Source organism: Daphnia pulex, chromosome 4 (assembly GCF_021134715.1).
Source record: "Daphnia pulex isolate KAP4 chromosome 4, ASM2113471v1".
Lineage (NCBI taxonomy): Eukaryota > Metazoa > Arthropoda > Branchiopoda > Diplostraca > Daphniidae > Daphnia > Daphnia pulex.
The window spans coordinates 4,274,909-4,295,953 of record NC_060020.1 but is presented as its reverse complement, the minus strand read 5'-3'; the positions used below and the strand labels follow the sequence as shown (position 1 = coordinate 4,295,953).

At 43.5% G+C, this 21,045-nt stretch overlaps 1 protein-coding gene across 11 annotated transcripts in view; it reads right to left on the bottom strand.

The window, feature by feature from the left end:
* The window catches only part of LOC124193026 (pleckstrin homology domain-containing family G member 5-like), an 87,708-nt gene that overhangs the window by 40,843 nt on the left and 25,820 nt on the right, over window positions 1–21,045 (bottom strand). For 6 of the 11 annotated variants that reach the window (XM_046586665.1, XM_046586671.1, XM_046586667.1 and 3 more), the window contains 2 exons: window positions 20,162–20,257; window positions 3,165–3,298 (listed from right to left, as the gene is read on the bottom strand). In XM_046586665.1, the coding sequence (XP_046442621.1) occupies window positions 3,165–3,298; window positions 20,162–20,257 (230 nt within the window). Of the gene's footprint in view, window positions 1–3,164; window positions 3,299–5,181; window positions 5,191–5,928; window positions 6,155–8,772; window positions 10,705–20,161; window positions 20,258–21,045 lie in introns of those variants that run through there. The other 5 variants (XM_046586662.1, XM_046586661.1, XM_046586664.1 and 2 more) reach the window with 5 other exon arrangements.

Genomic DNA, 21,045 nt, shown 5'->3' with positions numbered 1-21,045 from the left:
TGCGCCGCGACTGTATAACGACACTCGATCGAAATTTAAACCCGGCTAAATATAAACGCGCCAATATTTAACCTTTCGTTGGAAGGTATTCCAGGGAATACTTGACAAGACCAAAGTTCCACCTTCGTAGAGGCAAAGTCATCGGCCCAGATTTCCTGGAGGAAATCGTCCTCAATCTTTCTCGACAAATAAATCAATAAAACAATGCACAAGATTTGATTGTCGAGAGTGTTGTGCGAGAAAGAATAGCCACCGCAAGGCTTGACTGAACGCACACAACAGTATACACCGTAGTGCCAAGGGAGGAGAGAAATCGATCCCGATTCCTGTCAACTTTCTATGACAATCTATACCCTTTGAAGAGTATTCGTGTCCGACTCTGTCCGCATCTAACGATTCCCTCCCTGGCTTTTCATTGGCAACCCTATATGTTGTACCTTCCTAGTCTCTTGTCTATAGTTGCTGGCAGTCTTCTGTTTCGTCGGACAAGCCCTGGATAGACGGACCAAACTCGGCTGTCGCTTGTGCAAAAGACGGCAACCGAGAGAAGAGAAAGTAAAAAGGACTTACTCCGGGGTCCTCCCCTTTCTCAATTTCTTGTGTGCACTTTGAATTCTTCCCTGAATTCAACGTTCGCGTTCTCTTCCAGTTCAATCGAGCAGAAGGACGCGTTTCGCATCCGGACGCCGCCAAAAAGAGGAAACAAAAAAACTTGGCCGAAAAGAGTTTTAAAATGTAAAAAATAAAAAAAAGGGGGACAAAATAAAAGAAGAGAAAATGATAAAGAAGCGTAGGACAGAAAACCGAAGGACTGTAAAAGAGAGTAAGAGCGACGCTCATTAAACGGCGCCAGTAGAGATATCTTATCTCGGCCACAATACTACTGCTCTACCCGCCCGAAGTCTTGAAATATTTAATGAGCCGTGCAACGACATTGACACAAAGCGAAATCGATGAAATCCTTTCATTTCATTGCATTTCCAACTCTCCGGCTCCTTTCCTCTTTCTCCCTTCTTTCAACTTCTTTGTCCAATGTCTCCAAAGTCGAGAAAATCGAGGTGCCCAGAGCTTACATCAAGAAAAAAAGGGGGGAAAAAGAAAGATATATACTTGTATAAGGGAAAAACCTTTATTACATGGCAAAGTCTTTCATCTCCATCGCTCGACTTTCCTTTTGATTCTGTTGTTACGCCCTGATTTTATTACCGAATTATGATTATTTATTTATTGAGGCTTTTATTCATTTTTGTTTTTTGTTGTTCTCTTTGTTTATGCTGGCGTATAGGTCAGTTGATTGATGAAACTTCCCAGCCACCCTTTTCTCTTTTTTTTGTGTGTCATTCCCGAACGACAGACAGCTTAAAAGAATTACAAAAAATAAAAATAATAAGAAGCGGGTCCAGCCCACTGCCATCAAACTGCTGGATAATGTCGAACGTTTTCTCCCCGTTGTTGTCATCAAGATAGATTGAGTAAGACAGTATAACAGCAAAAAAGTGGAAGAAGAAGGGAAAGTCCCAAGATCTATGTGAGTGAGGAGGAGTAGGGACACACGAATAAAAGCCAAAACTTCCAGAAAGAAAAAAACAAACAAGATTGCCTAGGCGAACGGAATCGAGGCAACGCCATGGTTACCATTCCGGAATATTGCCACGGAGAGTTTCGAAATCCACCGAGATTGCCGGATGCGTCCAGATCTTTTTTGATTAAACTGTACCAACCAGCAAAAATAGCCATTGATTACGGCGCGAATCGTTATGCAATTTGTTCAGGTGATGACCGTTTGGAAAAATTTTCTCTATGGGCAAAGACAAGGCACACACACACACACACAAAAGGGGCACGGTACGTTATGTAATCATCATCGATCTCCGTCCAGTATTTGTATTCTTTCATTTTTTTTTGTGAATACATCATCGAGTATGATGAATGACGTCAAGGTCCTATATTTTCCTATTTCTCTCTACCTTTTTTTTTCTCTTCTTTTATAACGTCACGTTTCTTGGCTTGTTGTACCGACTACCGATTTCCGTTTCGACATCGCACAGAAATAAGGGCAAGCGAATCTGTCTCGGGATAGTTGGATGTGCTGGCGCTCGAAAGAGAAAGGGAGTCGATCACAGTGGAGGAGGAACGCCCGGATATGGTGGATGAAAATGCAAGTTAAGGGCCAATCTGTGGCCTTTAGATTAGCGTCTCGAGTGGGGCCAGGGGGAAAAAAGGAGAGTGATCGTGCAGAATGCGAATGAAAAAAAAAATGGAGAAGCGAATAGAAAAGAGGCAAAGAAGAAGAAGACGGAGAAAAAAATAAAAGAGAAAAATCAACAGACAAACAAACAAACAATACGCAGGAAATTGAACTAACTCGGATGTTCTTTACTTCAACGGCGCGCACTACAAAACTATACGACGGGAGACTCGCCGAGTGAAACGCAATCTCCACAAACACCCGAATCTCTTTAGAAATGGAACAAACTCAAAAAAGAAAAAAAAAGACAATAAAAAGACGATTCGAATTCTTTTAACAGAAATGGAAAATCCGAGGCATTTCGAGCGTGACAGGATTTTTTTTTTATCGATTTCTCTCCCCGATTTTTCCGTTTCTCTTCACATTTTTTCGCCCCACCCCCTTCACAAAAAAAAAAATGGGTTTTGATTACAACTTCTATGCACGTACACAATCTCTTCATCCCGGATCTCTTTTGTTGTCGTTTCGACGACTAATTGATCATCGACTTTTCTTTTCGTTTTTCCCTTCTTCCGTACCCCCTCCATCATCGGGCGAAACCGGAGCGAAGAACAATCATTCCTCCCCATCAGTTGAGCGGTTTCTGCTTAAGACAGGTTCACCGCACTTACCCCGACAATAGTCTTTCTCTTGAATCTGCTCATTTCTGCCCTTTATTTCCTCCTTTCTTTCGGTGAACTAGACGCAGTTCACCTTATATTTGCGTAATCTAATATTATAAATTAGTCAACTTGTGTCGCGCACTCGTGTTGTCCGGACGGCCAACTTGAACGTATCGAACATTTTCGGGGCCCAAAAATAATTGGGCGGCACGTGCGTTCCCAGAAAGAAACGACATTTATTATTAGCCGTATAGCGGCAACGGCCCCAACAAAAATAGAAACAGATAAAGATTGCTTAAGTTTTGATTTCCTACCTGTTTGTTGAGTTGAACGGACGAATCATTCAGATGAGGTTGGTGACGTTGCGGCGGCAGCGGCGGCGGAGAAGGCGACGGTGGCGGAGCGTGCCGGTGATGGTGGGTCCCGTTCGACGACGAGCTGCTGCCATCTACGGAGCGATCGCCCAAAGTCACACGAATTGGTAACATGTCGTAAAGGGGGGCAAAACAAATTCGAAGATTTTATTAATAAAAGCTCGATAGATTTTCAGGAATATTTGCGTTCGTCGTTGACCCGGATTTCCCTTGCCACTAAACCGCATTAAACAAACGAGAAAATTGAGGCAACACACGGACGGCGGGAGTACATAACATACACTACACACACGGATTCCTCCGTCTTAAAAGTGTTAACGAGGCTGTAAATCAGGGCGAAACAGAGCGTCTTTCACTCGCGGCAGATAAAAGAAAAGCCATACGCCATACGCCGAGGTTTCCTCGCTCAAAATAAAAACACACTTAACACTTGTTTTTTTTTCTTCTTCTTTTCCGTTGGGCTCCTAGATTTGATGGTTCAAGGAGGCGAAAGCCAGAGAGAAGAACCATTCAACACTCTCCCATCGGGCTCATTTCTTTTAATTTCATGATGGGGGGTATCCGCGTTCTCAAGTGTTTTTTTTTTCTGCGAGTTGGGTGCTGCACGTTACGAAATAAACACACACAGGATATGAATGTACTTAATGACTACTAGATCGGTCACTCGGTGGGTACTATGGGAGAGCGGGCCGCCATTTCCCATCAGAACCATCTCAGACCGAAAGTTAAGACCAACTAACTTGGGGGATTCTTCCTTCTAACTGCTGCTCGCGTTATTAGCTCATTACATTTTGCTCATTGCTGAGACTCCGTACAGTCCAGTATGAGATGGGAGGGTTTTTTTTTTCTTTGATTTTTCCGCTCCGTCTTTCCCGTTCTCATGCGCTGGCCACATGCGTTTCTCTCCGCCCAGCCAGCACTCTTTCCTTTTTTCTTTCTGATTTTTCTATTCATTCTTTTTGTACCATCGGCTACTATTGGTGGCCAGTTTGATGTACCTTGCACACCCTGTCACATAAAGAGTTTGGAGCAACGCACTCTTTCTCTATTTGTTCTTCGGTTTCAGTTTTTTTTTCGGGTCTGCCCCCCCCCCTCCCTGGCCAGGCAGCTGGGCAGGAAACTCACGCTATGGATGACGACTAAGAAATAATGCTCGCTGTCAACCCCATTCCGTTTTATTTTTATTTTTATTTGTTTCCCCTTTCCAGAGAGCGTCACTTCTCTCTTCGGGCGTGAAAAAACCTTTGCACGGAATTGGAGACGGAAGATTGCCCGCCCCCTCTGGTATTAGTTAGTTCTACTCGAGTTCATCAAAATCTAGCGACAACACACGAAAATAGAATTCAAAACTGGGAAAAACTGGACTCCGTGAAACAAAAAAAAAAAATTAAGAGAGAAAACTTCAAATTAAGACTTAAATTTCAGAGCGAACAGCATTACGGAATTTCATCCCAAGTAGACAAAAAATCGAGGAATCCTTCGTCGAGCGGAGAGAAAAGTAATTAACTTTTCTTAGACTAGCATTGCAAATTGAGTTTCAAAAACCGAAATAATTTGTTTGGTTTTTTTAATTGAATTGTTGTTCGCCTTAAACAAGATAATATTTTAGTTGATTATTCAGTTATATCTTGTTTCTGAACTCAGTACAAAACTCAATAAATATATTCCTACTTCTCAATGCATTGAAAAAACCTGTACGTAGTTCTGAGTGTTCAAATTGCTTCACCAACGAGAACCACCAAGTGACTGGTTCACATGGATGATGTTGGACAAGAAAGAAACTCATGCATGAAATAGAGCCTTCATCATTTTCTTCCAAGTTTCTTTCTAATTCGGCCATGGTGGCCTCAGCCTGGCCTCTGACAAGAAAGAAAGCTATTGTCTGTGCCTGCCTCTACCAGCTTTGTACACGAACAAATAATTCACACTCAGGTTTACAAAATGAAGACAAACATACCTGCCAAAATAGTAGAATATTCATTGTGAAGAGCACAAAATATTTCCTTAAGGTTTTATCTAGGATTTCTAGTATTTCTCACTCTCAAAAATAATTCAAAACACGAGACGAAACACGTTTCAATTTCATGTGTCGTTCGCTAAACTGTAGTCTGCAATCGGGAATGTCCCGGGTTTTTTTGTTGCATTTGCCAGATTGCGAAAATGAGACGAATATTCTCAAAAGTTCTTTTTGTTTTTCAGTTTTTTATAGAATTGTTTTTTAAAACAAACAAATACTCAATAAAAATTATTGAGTTAAAAAAATTCAATTAAAATGAAACTCAATCAAACTAAATAAATATAAAACAGAATAATACCGGCAAAATTAGATTTGCAATGCTAGTCGAGACCCTAAGGGCGTCGCGACGCCGCCATAAAAGTAAAAAACTAAACAAACTAAAAAAAACTAAAATGACAATTTCGTTCGCCATGTACGAAAAGCAGCTTTCAGCTTTCACCAACCAACACGGATTCAATTTATTAATTAGATCATTTCTTTTCCTTTACGACCAAACTTTTGATCGTAATCACTAATGAAGGACAAAGTTGCTCAAAGCCCAGCGATGGGACTTTTTTGGGTTAACTAACGATATTATAGTAGAAAATATAAATTACGCCCCGACTACACGGTGCCGCTTTATTAATACCCAAGACGATGACGCTCGGGGGAATTTTTGGTTTGTGTTTTGGAATATGAAATAAATACCTTCTTCGGAACGTGCCATTAGGACATCCATCAGCACTGGCGACGGTATCGTGGGTTTGACTGATTTGGCGGGCGGCGCGGGCGGCGGCGCCTCCGCCACTACCACCACAGCCGGCGTCGTCGTCGTCGTCGTCGCCGCCGTGTGAGCGTCTCTCCCAGAGTTTTCATCGTCGTCACTCTCCAAAACTCGATGGCAGACGTCACTTTGGCGGCCTGGCGCCGTCTCCTTTACAACCCCCATCACAAGAATTACAAAAACAGCCAACAAACTTTTTTTCCCCAAAGAAAAATATACAAAATATTTTCTTCCTCCATTTGGCATCAATCTCTTCTCTTCTTCTCGTCGTCATACGTCTCTCCTTCTCTCTCTCTCTCTCTTTCGCATTTCCGCATAGATTTATTATTAAATACTGCGCATGTACTGTTTAGGCGTCACGGTCGGACTCTCTTCTCCTTCGTGCGTCTCTCACGCCGGCATGAACGCGATCGCACAGTAAAGATATATTGAACGGAAGAAAAAGAAAAAAAAGACAACAGGCCATGAAAAGAAAGAGAAAAGAAAAAAGATATAATTTTTATTTTTACAGTCGGGACAGGTGATCTAAGCTAAGGTAAGCTTCTCTCTCTATCCCCCCGGGGAAATAACAACATCAGCCAGCGACAGGAAAGTAATAAGTAAGAAAAAGGCAGAAGGCCAGTGAAATGGATGGCGGAAGCAGCAGCAGGAGGAGCTAATCCATCAGATTACGTCCTATTGTCTCTTATTTTTGTTTTATTCGTTAAACCGTTATAGGACTACAACTACTGCCAGGTTGGAAGAAGAGAGCGACAACCATTTTTCGCCGTTTTCTTTCTCCCACACGCAAGATACTAGCGGGGCGCAACACGGCCGGAATACTATATAGCTGGGCTGCATTCCGCCATGGAAGAAGCTAACGACTCTCGAAAGGGCTAAGGCCAACCGGTTTCGCGGTGCGTTCAACAGGGCCCACGATACGGTCTAGTCGCTAAACGGTTGTGAAATATAAAAGGGGAAGCCACGCTGGAGCCATTCAAAGCGAAAATCAACGAATCATTTTGAACGCAACTGCTAGCTAGCTACTGTGAAAATCATTAAACGGTTCAAAACAATGAATTCAACAGCCAACCAAATTACGGTACAACAGAGAGAGAAAGGAGTCACACGCCCGACTTTGTTTTTTGGATTTCCACAAATATAAATGGGAAAAAAAAATCATTAGCGCTAACGATTTGTCCTCTGCCATTTATTACTTCAAATAACGTTCGATTCTCCCGCGCGTTCACAATCTGCTCGGCTCCCCTCGAGGCTCTTATAATATTAGGCCGTGTGATGATGACAACATTTTTACGAAAAAATAATTTCGGGCTGAATAGTATAGTCAAAGGTCCTCCGGCCGATCCTTTCTATTTAGTTGCCGCGTTTGTTTTCTTGTCCTTCTCCGAAACTCTACTTTCCATCTCCCCACGCAAAAAACAATCTCCCAAAAGAATTAAGTAGGCAACAACAATCACACGGCGACCGCACACGTTTTTTTTTTCACGCTCAAAACTATCTATCTATACATCAGCCCAAGAGAGAGAGAAACGACACGTAAGCGGTTGGAGAGAGAGAGTGAAACGTCATTGCCAAAAAGGAATGAAGGTTTCCACCGTTTCGTCACACCGGAGAGTCATGGAGATGATTTTTCAATTGGAAAAAAAAGCGGATTGCTGGATCCAATCCAGCGGACGCCTATTCTCCCATGACACAGCGGTTGACAATCGATTGAAATGCGTCTTGCTCATTTACAATTTCCCGGGCTGTTTTGGTTATTGCCCGCGCACGTTTCAAACAATTGACGTCCGACTTTTCTTCGTGATTCAACGACGGGCATCCGAGCTGTTTCAATTCCACTATAGTTTGAGGTGTGGTCTCTTAACATTTGGTTATTTTTTTTTTTTTTTTTTTTTTTTTTACCTTCAGTTCGGGTAATGACCCAAAGAGAAAAAAAAAGTTGGCGCAAGACGCGCGCGCTGTATAAATTATTCCGATTTCTAATCTCTTGCACTTGAGGGGAAAACAAATTTCTGGGGTGAGTCTCTCGGCTCGGCTGCTGCTCGGCTGCTGCTGCTGCCAAAATTAAAATCAAAATGCGAATCATTTTTGCAGCGATCGCAGCAGCAACACGAGCGGAACGTTGGGAATTTGTGGAATTCGGGTCCCGAGATTTCTAACATCGTGTAATTGTTACTTTGTCACACAAAAAAATTTCAATTTGTCCTCGTTTCGAGTTTGTCATTGTTTTTGGTCACTCGGACGTGATCTGTTCCAACTATTTTTTTGGTTGGGTTTCTCGCTGGACTAGATTTCGTGTTTTTTCACGGAACGTCCAACGGACTATCCGTCGACACCGGTCGGAGAAATGGGAAAGCGGGCGAATTCATTATAAAAACAGGAAATTTCAGACAAAAACGGGGAGGTGCCGGCCCGAGTGGAATTGAAATTTCGGATTCCCGTGGTTTGATCATGTAGAAAACTGCTCTCAACTTTGATTCGAAAGAGAGAAAAACATTTTTCGTGTTGCCTTCGTGATTTTCGCCTTCCAGACAGAGAAGGGGAAACTGAGAGTCTCAGCAGCAGCAGCAACAGCAACAACCAAAACAACAAACGAAAAGGAAAGCGCGACGCGTTCTATATACGGTGCGGCCAAAAGGAGCCAACGGGGGCTGTGCCGCTGTCCGATGGCCGACGTAGCCGAAAGGGCACTACCACATCATTGGCCGCCAATCGGTCGCCAAAATAAGAGCGACCGAAAGAACTACAGAAAAGAAAAACCAAAATACTTGAAGCAGCTGTCGATTTTTTGGCTGTGACTGGTTGAAACTAGAGCCGGACTGCTGTTGTTGCTGTTGTTGGTGACGACTTCTGTTGCTCAGAAAACTAGGGAGAGTAAGGTGGTAGCCCTGGATGTAAGGTTGCGGTCGGATAGCAGCAGCAGCAGCAGCCTGGGCCTTTGCGGTGGTCAAGTTGTGGCTGCTGCCCCCGTGGCCGTTGGCCGCCGACAACGAGGTCGGCAGCGGTGGCAACGGTTGCGGAGCTTTTGGTGGCGACGAAGACTCGACCAAATCGCCAGACGAGCCGCCCAGGGTAACCGCCGCCGCCGAGCTGGCCCGCGAACTCGTCGGCAGAAAGGTCGGAGTGGACGGCCAGCGCCTCGGCTTGTTGCGGCTCTTGACCCGGCGCGAGCGGCCGAAACTCAGCCAGGCTTTGCCCATGGGCGAGCGGGCCGAAAGGTCGCCCAGTGCAGACTCGTCATCGCTGCAGTCCACGTCTTCGGGACTGGATCCGCAAGCCGGACCCATGACGTCAGCAGACTCGGACAAAAGCTCCTCAGACTCGGCCGCTTTGGGACCGTGGCTGCTGTTGGCCAGCGGCTCGCGCGACTCGGAGCTGTTCTGGCCGTTCCAGTGCTGGTGGAACTGGCCGACCAGCATCGGCAGCGACAACTTGCGCCGCGATTTCAAATTGCTTTTCAAGCGAGTCAGCGTCTTCTCCATCTTATTCTTCTTTGATTGATTCCAATCTGTTCAAGTTATTTCCACCCCCCTTCGACTTCCAACGAGACAATCAAACGCCGATTTATTATGTCAAGAGTCAAAAGCCCGGCGGGGATGTAAAACTCGTTGGATAAATCAAGAAAAAGAAGAAAAAAAAAATTCGGGAGGGAAGATGGAAGAATATGGTGGACAAAAAAAAAGAATGAAATAATAATAATAAAAGGGGGAACCACGATGATGGATGACAAGTAGAAAAAATCGAGGTAAAAAGAAAAGATAAATGAAGAATAAAAACCAGTCGCTTTTGATGCACAGTTATATCCCAGCGACCCAGCTTCTTATATTCTTCACTTGATTATTATTCTTTTTTGCTTCTTTTATTTCAATAGAGTAGCTGTCAGAAACCGGACGGGGAAGGCCGTCTTGACATCATCTGACACGCGGATCGGAATCACGGAATTGCCACGTTTCAGCGGATATCACGGAGAGACCCGAAAACCTAGAAACGAAAACACAATTCCAGTTTTTCCGATTCCGGCAAAGTAGAAAAAAAGGGCCAGAAAAAGGCTGGCTGGCTGTGGAACACTCCAACCACCTTCCGCTTTACGTAGAGTGTCCGTTAAAGTCGAGGGTCTCTTGCGAGTCGCAAAAGGTGCCACCGCGGCGGCGAACTTGGTGACCCGACGCCACACGACGCCACACTCACGGACGGCGATAAGATTCTATTAGACGGATGAAGGCAATCCCGAATCACCGTTTTCATGATCCTTTGATGACTGTGCTATCGCCACTACAATCGTCATTCCCCACGAATGTTTAACTTCTTTTTCTTCTTTTTATAGCGACACTTGGATCAAACAAACACAAAACAGCAGCAGCACTGGCTAAAACACAACACACACACACACGTAATCCACACGCAAAAATGCAACCACCAATTCTCCAAAGTTTAATTAGCCGCTGGATGAATAGAAATATCGTTTTCGATTTGGTTAAATAACTTGAAAAAAGTCTCGTCAGATCGTGAAATGAACGAACTGGGCAAACGCGACGCCGTCGACCGACTGACTGCGTTCGCTCGCCACAGTCGCGTGGACTTTCTTTCTCACTATCCTTCAGAAGAAGAGAAATATATAAAATACAAAAAGAAAAAAAGCTGGGCGGGCGGTACTACCTAGCGTACTACCTCTGCATATAGCTAGCTAGCTAGCCCAGAGAGGAGTGAGGGCTAGGCGAGAGCAGAGCCCAGGTTGGTTGTGTTGTTTTTCTTCTTCTCCTCTTTCTTTCTTCCTTTTCATCTGTTTTTTCTCGAGCTTTTTCCTTCCTTTCCGAATGTATAAGAGAGACGATCTAACCCATTCTTTTCCATCCGACCATCCCCTTCTCTCTCTCTCTCTCTCGTCTCTCTTTGGCTTGTGTTTCTTCTCTCCTGGTTGAGAGTTGTAGACTATCTTTCCCGAGGGAACGAGCACTCACACACACACACACGCCAAAGTCAGGTGTATAACCACCTTTCTCTCTCTTCTTCCCCCCGAAAAACATACCAACACCACAGGTAAAAATATAGGTTTGAATATGTGTAGGATAAGCACTGTAATAAGGCTATAGAGCTGTGTGCCAGTGTCTTTAGATATAGACTCCGGCACACCAGCCGTGATGGTGGTGGTGGCGGTGGTGTAGTGCGTACAACAGGACAGAGGCATAGAACCTGCTGGTGGCAATAATAATATGCCTTTTGACTTTTTCAAAAAGCCTATCTAGAAGCATCTTTAAACACTGTGAAGACAGGTAAAAGTTGAAACTCTTTTTTTTTCGGCTTCTGGCAACGACAAAAAATTTGGAAACCGGAAAACTGAAAAACTCTTTTCCCCCTTCAACTTTAACCGAGAAAGACTGTATACTATCGCTTATTAAAAGCAATCAAAATCTTTTTTTAAACATAAGGAAAAAAAACTAAATGGGGGTATAGATTAAGATAAGGTGAAGAAGAAGAAGAAGAACGAAAAGAAAAATATGAGAGAACGATCGCCTGCTGGGAATGTCCTGTAATAAATGGCGTGTAAAAACGATCTTTTACACGTCGATTTTCTTTCGTTTCCCAGGAACCCTGGACACGAATTTCTTGTTTTTTTTTTCTCCTCTTCCTTTTTTCGCTTGCCCGTATATATTCTTTTCTCTTTGTTATTACTTCACTAGGCAAGTGTGTAGAGACAGCAGAGATTATTATGGTCTTTCGGCTGCTACTGTGCGCGGATGGACTCGTTGCGCATTTGTTAAATTTTATTTCTTTTATTTCTTTTTTCTTTATTTTATTTTCTTTCACGAGAGGAGGAGGAGGAAGAAGAAGAAAGAAGCCCAGCGCAGCACTGCTTGCACAGATAGAGTTCCTGTCTTATTTCACGCGCATTCACACGCGGGCTAACCACCGAGTGCCTTCAACTTGTTCCCTTAACGTACGCACACGAGAATACATATATATAAGTCTCGTTTTTTCCTTCTCGGCACGGCTGGGCAGCGCTGGGCGAGGAGGAGGAGGAGAAGAAGAAGAAGAAGAAAAGAAAAGAAAAAAAGAAGAAAAAAGGAGCTTTGACCGAACTGCGCGCATTTTCGGAGGGGAAAAAAATAATAAATAATCAAATTGTTTAAGGAAAAAGGAATCAAACAGACGGGAGAAAAGAAAAACAAGGAACAACAACCGACTGGCGATATATTAGCAATAAAGGGGGGAAAAAAGAAAACTCATCGACGGAAAGCTACACGACATTGTTCGTTTTGCTCTCGGCTGTACATCCCCACTAAAACAATATGGCGGTTCGACGAAAAGCCCAAAAAAATCAGCGTCTCTTCCCAAATCAATATCAAAAGAAACGTTTAAGAAAGGCACCAAGAAATTGCGTTTGGTTTCTTTCGTGCGGGAGGAGATTTTTTGTTTCGGTTTTCTTTAATTTTTCGCCTTTGGGCGCTTGTTGCCAGGCTGCGATCAGCCTGCCATATTCGTCCACACACGACTATATACCAAGCGCAGCTAAAGCGTCTCGGGACCAAACGTCGTACCTCCCAAATGCAACGGCCCTGTCGGCTCCGTGGCTCCGTTCCCTTTAATCCCGTCGTAAACGCTTTGATGAGTTCATTCAAAAAGGTGAAATGCGTATAAATATATTTATATAGAAGAAAAAAGAAAAGAAAAGAAAGAAGAAAGAAGAAAGAAGAAGAGAGAGCGACTACAAATGGTGTGCCCCCAAGTCCCGTCCATTCGACGGCACCTGCCGAGCGAGCGACTCACGCGCGCACATCCCCCGGCCACCAACTTCTTTTTTCGTTTAAACCTTGGCGCTTCTTCCCTCCCTCCTCTTTCATCCCGAAAAAAAAAATAAATAAATAGAAACGTAAACGGTAGCCCAGTCCGTTTTTCTTCTTCCACACAGCCCACCTGTTTACTAGATTTCTGACGGAAAATGGTCTACAGGAGAAATAAAGAAAGAAATGATTTAAAAAATGGGATGAAAAGGATAGACGGACCGGCCGGCATTAATGCATCTTAGTAATCCAGGTGGCCTTCAGACACCTATATATATATATAATGTACACGTATATATATATATAAATGTGAACGTCTGAAGTGTGTATGCGTATTCTCATCTAACCGACCGACACGATATCCTATCATGCGTGCATGTTTGTTTTCTTGCCATGGCAACCGGTAGCTGCCGCCCGAGTGTAGCTAGGGCAAGAATAAAAGCTTTATAAGCTGCGCTATAAGATTTATATAGCAGAGGAGAAGTTGTTGCTACTATCTAACCTATAAGTGGACTCGTTGACTTGTACAGTAGCCAATCTATCTATATTCACTTTCGGGACGATTGTCTGCTGTGTCTGATATGGGACTAGTGATTCGGATGGATGCCGAGCTCCCGGATTCGTCCACATTCGGCCGACCGGAAGGAACCAACTTCCTCGAAATTGGCGGAGGGAAAGAAAAAAAAAAGAAATCAAAAGGAAATGAGATTGCAGACGAGTGAAATGAAAGATGGAGAGAACGGCCTCGACGTCCAACGATTTATATCAAAATGCAGCGACAACTCCCTTTGAAAAACTTATTGCACACAACAATAGCCCTGGAGGCTGTCGCCAGGAGCTGATTGCTTGGCGCACGGAAACATATACAAAAAAAAAACAGCTGAGTGCTGGCTACACACAAGACATTAAGCAAAAGGGTGGGTTTTGTCACCGTAAATAACAACGGAAAAAACCAAAACCCTAAAAATAATTAACAAACAAAACGAACGTACAACATTAAAGTGCACGTTGCCAAATAAAGAGGCGAAAAAGGCCAAAAGTCTTGGACTTGGCGGACATTTCAATGACACGTTAACTATATACAAGAGGTTTTCTCTCTCTCTTTTATACGTACGGACGTGGCATGGAGCAATCCACTTCCATCTAATACACTTGCGTCACATATAAAATTCACAGGTGCGCGCAAACACGACAGCTGCGTTTATTTTTTATTATATTATATTATTCGGTTGTTGTTGTTTTTTTCACTCTGTGTGCGCGTTTTTCGGAATACGGCACGTTTGCGTGTTCGTTTCAATACCACCACCACCACCACCAGTAGACACACGTATTAACAGAGCGGCCATCATTTTTATTATATCTCCCCCCCCCCCTTCGACCGAATACGGCGCGAGGGAAATTCTAGACTGAAAATGTGGTCGCCAGATTATTACCGACCGCCGGACGGCTGGCGTATTATATCGACGCAAACGTGTCCGAAAACCGAGACTCTTCCTTGACTCACTATACACTCACCCCACTACATTAACGATCGATGAGTCACATAGACACAACAACAACAACAACAACAAAAAGGGAAGAACCGTCCGCGAAACTCTACCTGGTTCTATGTTGACTGTCAAGAACGAAAAACGGCACGCATATTTAAAATGACAAAGTGTGTCACCGCTATCCTTTCAATGGCCGCCAGCTTTTTCAAACATTCCAACGCTGAAATGGATAAACGGCCACATTCTTTCCAAACTCCCGTTCGCGTTCGTTTTCTTTTCTTTAACTCGATAGAAAAAACTTTTGCGTCAAACTCCGACTCGAGCTGATCTTTGTTGATCATTTCCTCTATTGTTGCAATCAACAATAAAAAAAGACGTTAACGAGTTCGGAAGAAGCCGGGTGCAATGGCAAACCAAAAGTAAAAAAAAGAACTCTTAGTTTTGTTTTGGGCGCTATGAAAACTTTGTTTTTTCTTCCGAGAAAAAAAGTTACGAAGAAAAAAGTATCCGGAAACACTTCAGAGGACGAACGCGGGAGGGGAAGTTGTAGGAAAAGTCATAGACCAGGCGGAGTTAAAAATGAAAAAAAAAAACACGTGAAGAAAAACAGAGAGTCACACAGCGATGGAAGAATAAAAAAAAGGGGGGGGGGTAGTAGGAGGAGGAACAACAATGAGCAGCTCTTAAAGTTTTCCGGAATTCTCGGCTCGATCGACAGAGCTCGTGACCGCAGAAAGCCCTTGATCTTGTGCAATGCAATAGGGGAGAGTATAGTTCTCACACGTTCCTTATGGCTTGAGTTTCAGTTTCAGCCGGTAAAAAGACGAAGAAGAAGAAGAAGAAGAAGGAATATAAGCGGATTGCTCGTCCGCCCTGTCATCAACATTAGACAACCACCGCACAAACAGCCGTCGACGGTCGACACAATGACCAAACCGCGAAGGCTCTCTATTTACAACAAAAAGATAGAAATGACGGGATTTTTGGTGGCCAGATATCTTCGCTAGACTGGCGATGTGGAGAAAAGAAACAAGACAACCAAAAAATATCAACATTTTCCCTCTTTTAGCTTGTATAATATTCCGCTTTTCACTTGTTCCAGCTCAATGTCCGGTTAAAAAAAAAAAGGAAAAGTTAAATGCACGAAAATGGGAAATAATTAAAAAAAAGTCTCACGGCTGGGAACCCGTGGGCCAATTGGCGACTTGGAGGCCATTGCCGATTCCCGCAAAATGGAAAAAGAAAAGGAAAAAAGAAAAAAAAAAAAAAAAGACCAGGAGCGCAAAAGACAAAAATAGGCAACCAGAGTTAAATAGATGGATGAGGAGGTCTTTTACGCATGTCGGATATCACGTAATAATCAACATGAATGTTAACTTTTTTTTTCTCCTTCTTCCCCGTTTTCTTTTAAATAAGGGAGTAGTACACGAAACAAGACAAGACAAACAGACAGATGATTCGCTTTGCGTGCGGGACGGACACACGATCTTGACGCCAAGTCACGGAATTCCCCCCACCACCACCATCCAGCGCGGAGACAAGGTCGTCCGCCAACGACATCGCCCACAGCAGCTTTTTGTCAGCTCCGAAAAGAAAGAAACGAAACGAAACCCGAAAAAATGGGTGAGAATAAAGTCGCCACTCCACCGCAGGTTATATGCGCTCCATCTCAGCAGCTCAGCGCGGTGATGTGTTGATGGCCGGTGGGGTGTCGTTCCATTTCCAAGTGAGCGGAAATCCAACCCGCTGGCTTTCGTACTTGAAATCATTCGTTTTTTTTTTCGCTCTCCCGTCAAAAGTCAAAGAGACAAAACATCCCCCCCCCCCCAAAAAAAAAGAAAAAGGTAAAAGAGGAAGAAGAAGAAGAAGCAAAAAAAAAGAAGCAAATTGAATCGAGTGAAGACGCGCGGCGGGCCGGCATCCGTGGTATCCGGTTGTTTACATTTCACGAGCATCATAAACAACAGAAAAACAGGGTCGCTCATCTAACGCGCACACAATCAACACACACACACACAAAAAGGAATGCAAACACTCACGAAGGCAAGAGACAGGCCTCACAAAATAAAAAATCAAAAGCAAAATGGCAACTCCTCCCAAAGGAAATGGCTCAAGGTAATTCCTTTGATTCGATGCCATTCCACGGCAACATCGAGACCCGCGCCCGCCCCCACCACTCATCTCCCCGTGGCATATCGCAAACTGGAAAACATTTCAGGCATCAAGTTTTGCAATTTCGTGCTTAAATGCTCGGGAAAAATAAAAGTGCGGCGCTATTTCTCTCGAAATCCAAATGAATTCTAAAGGCCAGAGAGTGGCCGGGCACACACGCTGCGCTCTATGCGGGATCGTGTGTGAATGAAGAAGAAGAGATTTATATAAATGAAAGATATATCCACAGCACGTAAGAGAAGTACACGGTACTGTGGCAAAAAGAAAAAAAGAAAAAGTTGTAGGCCAAGTCACGCCGAGCAGAATCAAAAAGTGTATAGATCCGTTTCGGGATATTATTTGGTTGTTGTTTTTGTTTTTCGGAATTAGTCCCGAGGTGGCAACCCGATATCGCCATTGTTTCCTCGTCGTTACCTACAACTACGTACACCTATATACGCCATCAGCCTAAACAGTAAACGAACCAAGCAAAGTCACGCACCGTCCTGACCCTGCGTGATGTTATTGTTGTTGGTTCGTTCAAAAATTCCACCTCGGCGGTCAAGTGGATTCAAACTAAAAAAAAAAGAGTTAACAAGCCGCTCCATCCATTCATCCGGCCAACAACTTTTAACAGAGAAAGCTCGCCGAGTGTATATACGTACATATAGATCAGCAGCTATACTATATACCAACACGTATAAGTTATTCTCTGTAATAGCTTGGCGATCATTTCGGGAGTACAGTACATCAACCACTTTTGGCTGGAGGAGTTTAATTCATTTTTCTTTTTTCGTTTTCCATGTTCTTCTTGTGTAACGTGTCTCTCTCCCCCTACCCTATATACTTTAGCCACTGCTCGGATCATTACACTTGACGAAGTGCAGCACTTTCCCTCTCATTTTCAGTCGAGTTATTACGTCCTTGTCTCATTTTGGTTGTTGTTGTTGTTGTTTCTTTTTTCCTTTTTCGAACAAACAATAATGATGAAAGGACTGGTGGAAATGGGCGAGGGAAACAAAAAGAAGAAGTTGAAAATGTTGGTAGTTCCAAAGCAAGTCGGAATATTTAGTGTTTTTCGTTCCCTTTTTTTTTCTCCCATTGAGAAGTGACGCTCGGATGTAATGCGATAAAGATGACGAGTCGTTAGCAGAGTCGTTCATCCGTGGCAGACCAGGCCCCCCCCCCCGTCATTACTCGCATTATACGAGTGCGGCAAACAACGGCCATTTCTTTCTCTCCACCCGCAGGTGAACGGCCGTTAAACGAGTTGACGGACGAACGAGAAGTCTTCGGATGCAATAACAACAGGCAAGTCAAAAAGAAAAAGAAAACGAAATGTAATGGGGCTCTATATAAAAACGGAATAGGAGGAGTCGCTAAAAGAGGAGGGCCGGTAGCAGCAAATGAGGAAAATTTTCACGACTATGGGCCTTATCACCATTAAGGAGGTTTTTAGGCGTTCAACACGTCGCGCAATGACATATCACGGCTCTAGGACCTCTAGTTTCCCCCTTTTTTCCCACAAAAATTCGGTTTCGTATAAGAGGAGGAATTGTTTTGGCTCAAAACCAAACAAAAAAGAACTTCATCCTTAGACTTCAAAGATGTTTTTGTTTTTGTTTTGTTTTGTTTTGGTAAGGAGAAACGACAACAAAGACGGCGAGAGTTTCGATTCTTTTTTCAGATTTTCGCGGATAGGGGAGGTCGCTCATCTTCACGGCCAATTATTTTGATCCCGTCTTCATTAAAATAGACCGTCGGTGCTAAAAGGCAACATCGTAAAGAAAACGGTCAGCTCCAAAAGAAGACGAAACCCCAAAAGGAGAAAAATACCTCTTCGATACATTTGATGCGCCATCAAAAAGATTTATGGCACAGGTTGGTGCGTGTGTGGGATAATAATGATCAAAGGTTTTTTTTCATTTTCTCTTTTGAATTCGTTCGTGAATTTTCGTGAAAAGCGACGACGTTAGCGTTATCTAGCGGTGAGAGCACTCACTACGTCGAAGAAACTTGGCGTGCCGCGCAAAAGGACACAAATATTCAAACGGTGAAAGAAAATCATTGACCGAAGATGAAACCGTTGAGTTTTGCTGGTGAAGCGCACAAAATACGACAATAACGTTTTTTGACAAGACGGGATGATTAGGATGCGCTAGACGTCTACTTGCACAGCGTCATTCTGTTTTTTTAATTTATGAATTATTCAAATTTGGGGGGGGGGGGGTTTATTACGTTTGGGACTTTATTTTTCTATGTTTATTTTGTGGATTTGCTGCGCCATTTTCCCGTTAGAGGACGACAATGAATCAAATTAGGCAATTTTATTTATTTGTCTTTCTTTGCCCCAGCCAAACACGCTCGAATGCACGCACGATAATTTTCCGAAGGTTTTTCTTCACGAAAAAAGAAAAAAAGGGAAAAAAACAGTTACGCAAATAGACGGGGGGGAGTTGGTGGGGCGTGCAACTGCCATTCTTTCTGGATGGGCCATGCAGGCGCACTTGACGTAATATTTGAAATCCGTAACCATTAACCCACTTTAACAGATTCTTTTCTTCCATTCTTTCGCTTCTCTCGTCTCACTCTCTTAAATGTAGCTCAAAAACAAATATTCAAAAAGATTTACATTCGTCGTATAATATTTGACTTTTCTGAAAGAGAAAAAAGAAAAATAAAATAACACACAAAAAATAACGGACAGTTAGTTAGTTAGTTATACTTCTCGGCGACCGACGATGAGATAGGTGGAGATGAGGGCTAGTCGTGCATATAACAGGCCCGGCCGCATCCATAAGATTATGGAAATTTAAAAAAAAAGAAAAAACTTCTCTCTCTCCAAAAGCAAAATTTAAAAAAAAAAAGTTCGTTCGTCATGTTCATTCAGCCATGAGTGAATATCGCTCTCAAACGAGCGAATCATCGGGGCTGACATGTTTTTCTTTCTCTTTCTTTTATTTTGCTCCAGAGTTATCGGGAAAAGTGCAACGAAGGGAAAATGAGAAGAAATAGAAAATCGCCAGATGTACTGTGACAAGCAATAAGTCGATTCGGCCCATTTAGCTCAGAATGGTCCGTTTTCGCCTCATTTCAGTCCTATTATTATCCCATTTCTTTCAAAAACAGATAAAAAAGTTTAATACGCAATCCATCTATATACCCACACAGAGGGGGAAAAAGAAGCACGGAGCTGGGGGAAAACGAGCCAAGCTTCACTTCATCAGCAGATGGCGCGTCAGAAAAAAGTAAAAAAACGGTGGGAAAAGTGGCCGCGCTCTGTCATCTTCTCGGGTTCCTTGGGTGGCTCAATTACGACAAAGGGCAGCCAAATGAAGAGAGACCCGCGAGTTCATTGAAATGCCTTTTTCACGCAATGCCTCTAGCTTCTCACGAGAGAGCTCAAACGGACTATTTGTGTTCTAGTTATAAGACTCTTGCCGGCCGCTTATTTAGTCCTTTACCTCCCGGTCCCGCTTTGAAAATTTTTGTTTGGGCTCGGCACTGCGTGTCATTAGACACCCCTCATTTCGTCCTTTATTAGATCATCACAACAAACACAGTGAGAATAGTGGGCTCTATACTACACACACATATTTATCGCCACGTTTTTTTGTTTTTGTTTTTCCTGTCTCGTTTGTGAAATGGAGCTCAAGGGAAATCACAAACACACGACGAACGCATCTATTCCCCGCACACATTTTGAAAGAAGAAGAAGTTGTTGTTTCAGGACTTACCACAGGAGCGGGTCCGCTGATGATCGGAGCCACGCACTAGAGGCCTCTGCGGCACGGGCGGTCGCCCGACGCAATAGCGCCGAATCCCGTCGTGACCTGCACACACACAGAAGAAAAAAATCGCACATGAGTAATTTCGCATTGATCACGGAGGGAAATAAAACAACACAAAGACAGCCAATTTTTCAAAGCAAAAATACACACGTACGTACGTGTAGTATGTAGACGCGCACCATTACCAAAAGAGAAACGAAATCGTAATAATAAAAAGACGCACACACACATACACAAAATGGAAACAATAGAGGAAAAATGAAACGACACTGATTTAGTCACGCAAACCAATCATCCATCACCCGACACTTTCCACGCGTTCCTTTAAAGCAGCAGAGCCGAAAAAAGGAATTTCGCTCTTACCACCATCCTTGGCTATCTCCTCTCTTCTTTTGATTTTGTATTCCCCCCACACAGACACACAGACACACGTATAGTCTGTAAGAATAGCTCACAATTGCCATAGCGGGAGCGATGATGATGATGATGATTCAATACCTCGGCCAGCAGCTAGACTATGGGCAGGGCCCATCGCGCGGCCGGACCCCTACAGACGTTACGTGTGTCTCTCGTTTCATCCATTCTTTCTCCAAAGTCATTTGTCTTGGCGAAAAAGCAGACAAGAAACAAATGGAGACAACAGCAACAACAACAACAGAGAGTGCCCAAAAAAACAACAACAATGGGATGCATTGGAAAAAAAACAAACAAGGGTAACGACGAGACAAGCATCAAAGCAGAGAGCCCAGCCAGTGATGCATCGTCACTCTTCTCAGTACGTTCCGACATTGTTCCAATCTTTATTTTTCTTGAAGTCACAGAGACCTTTT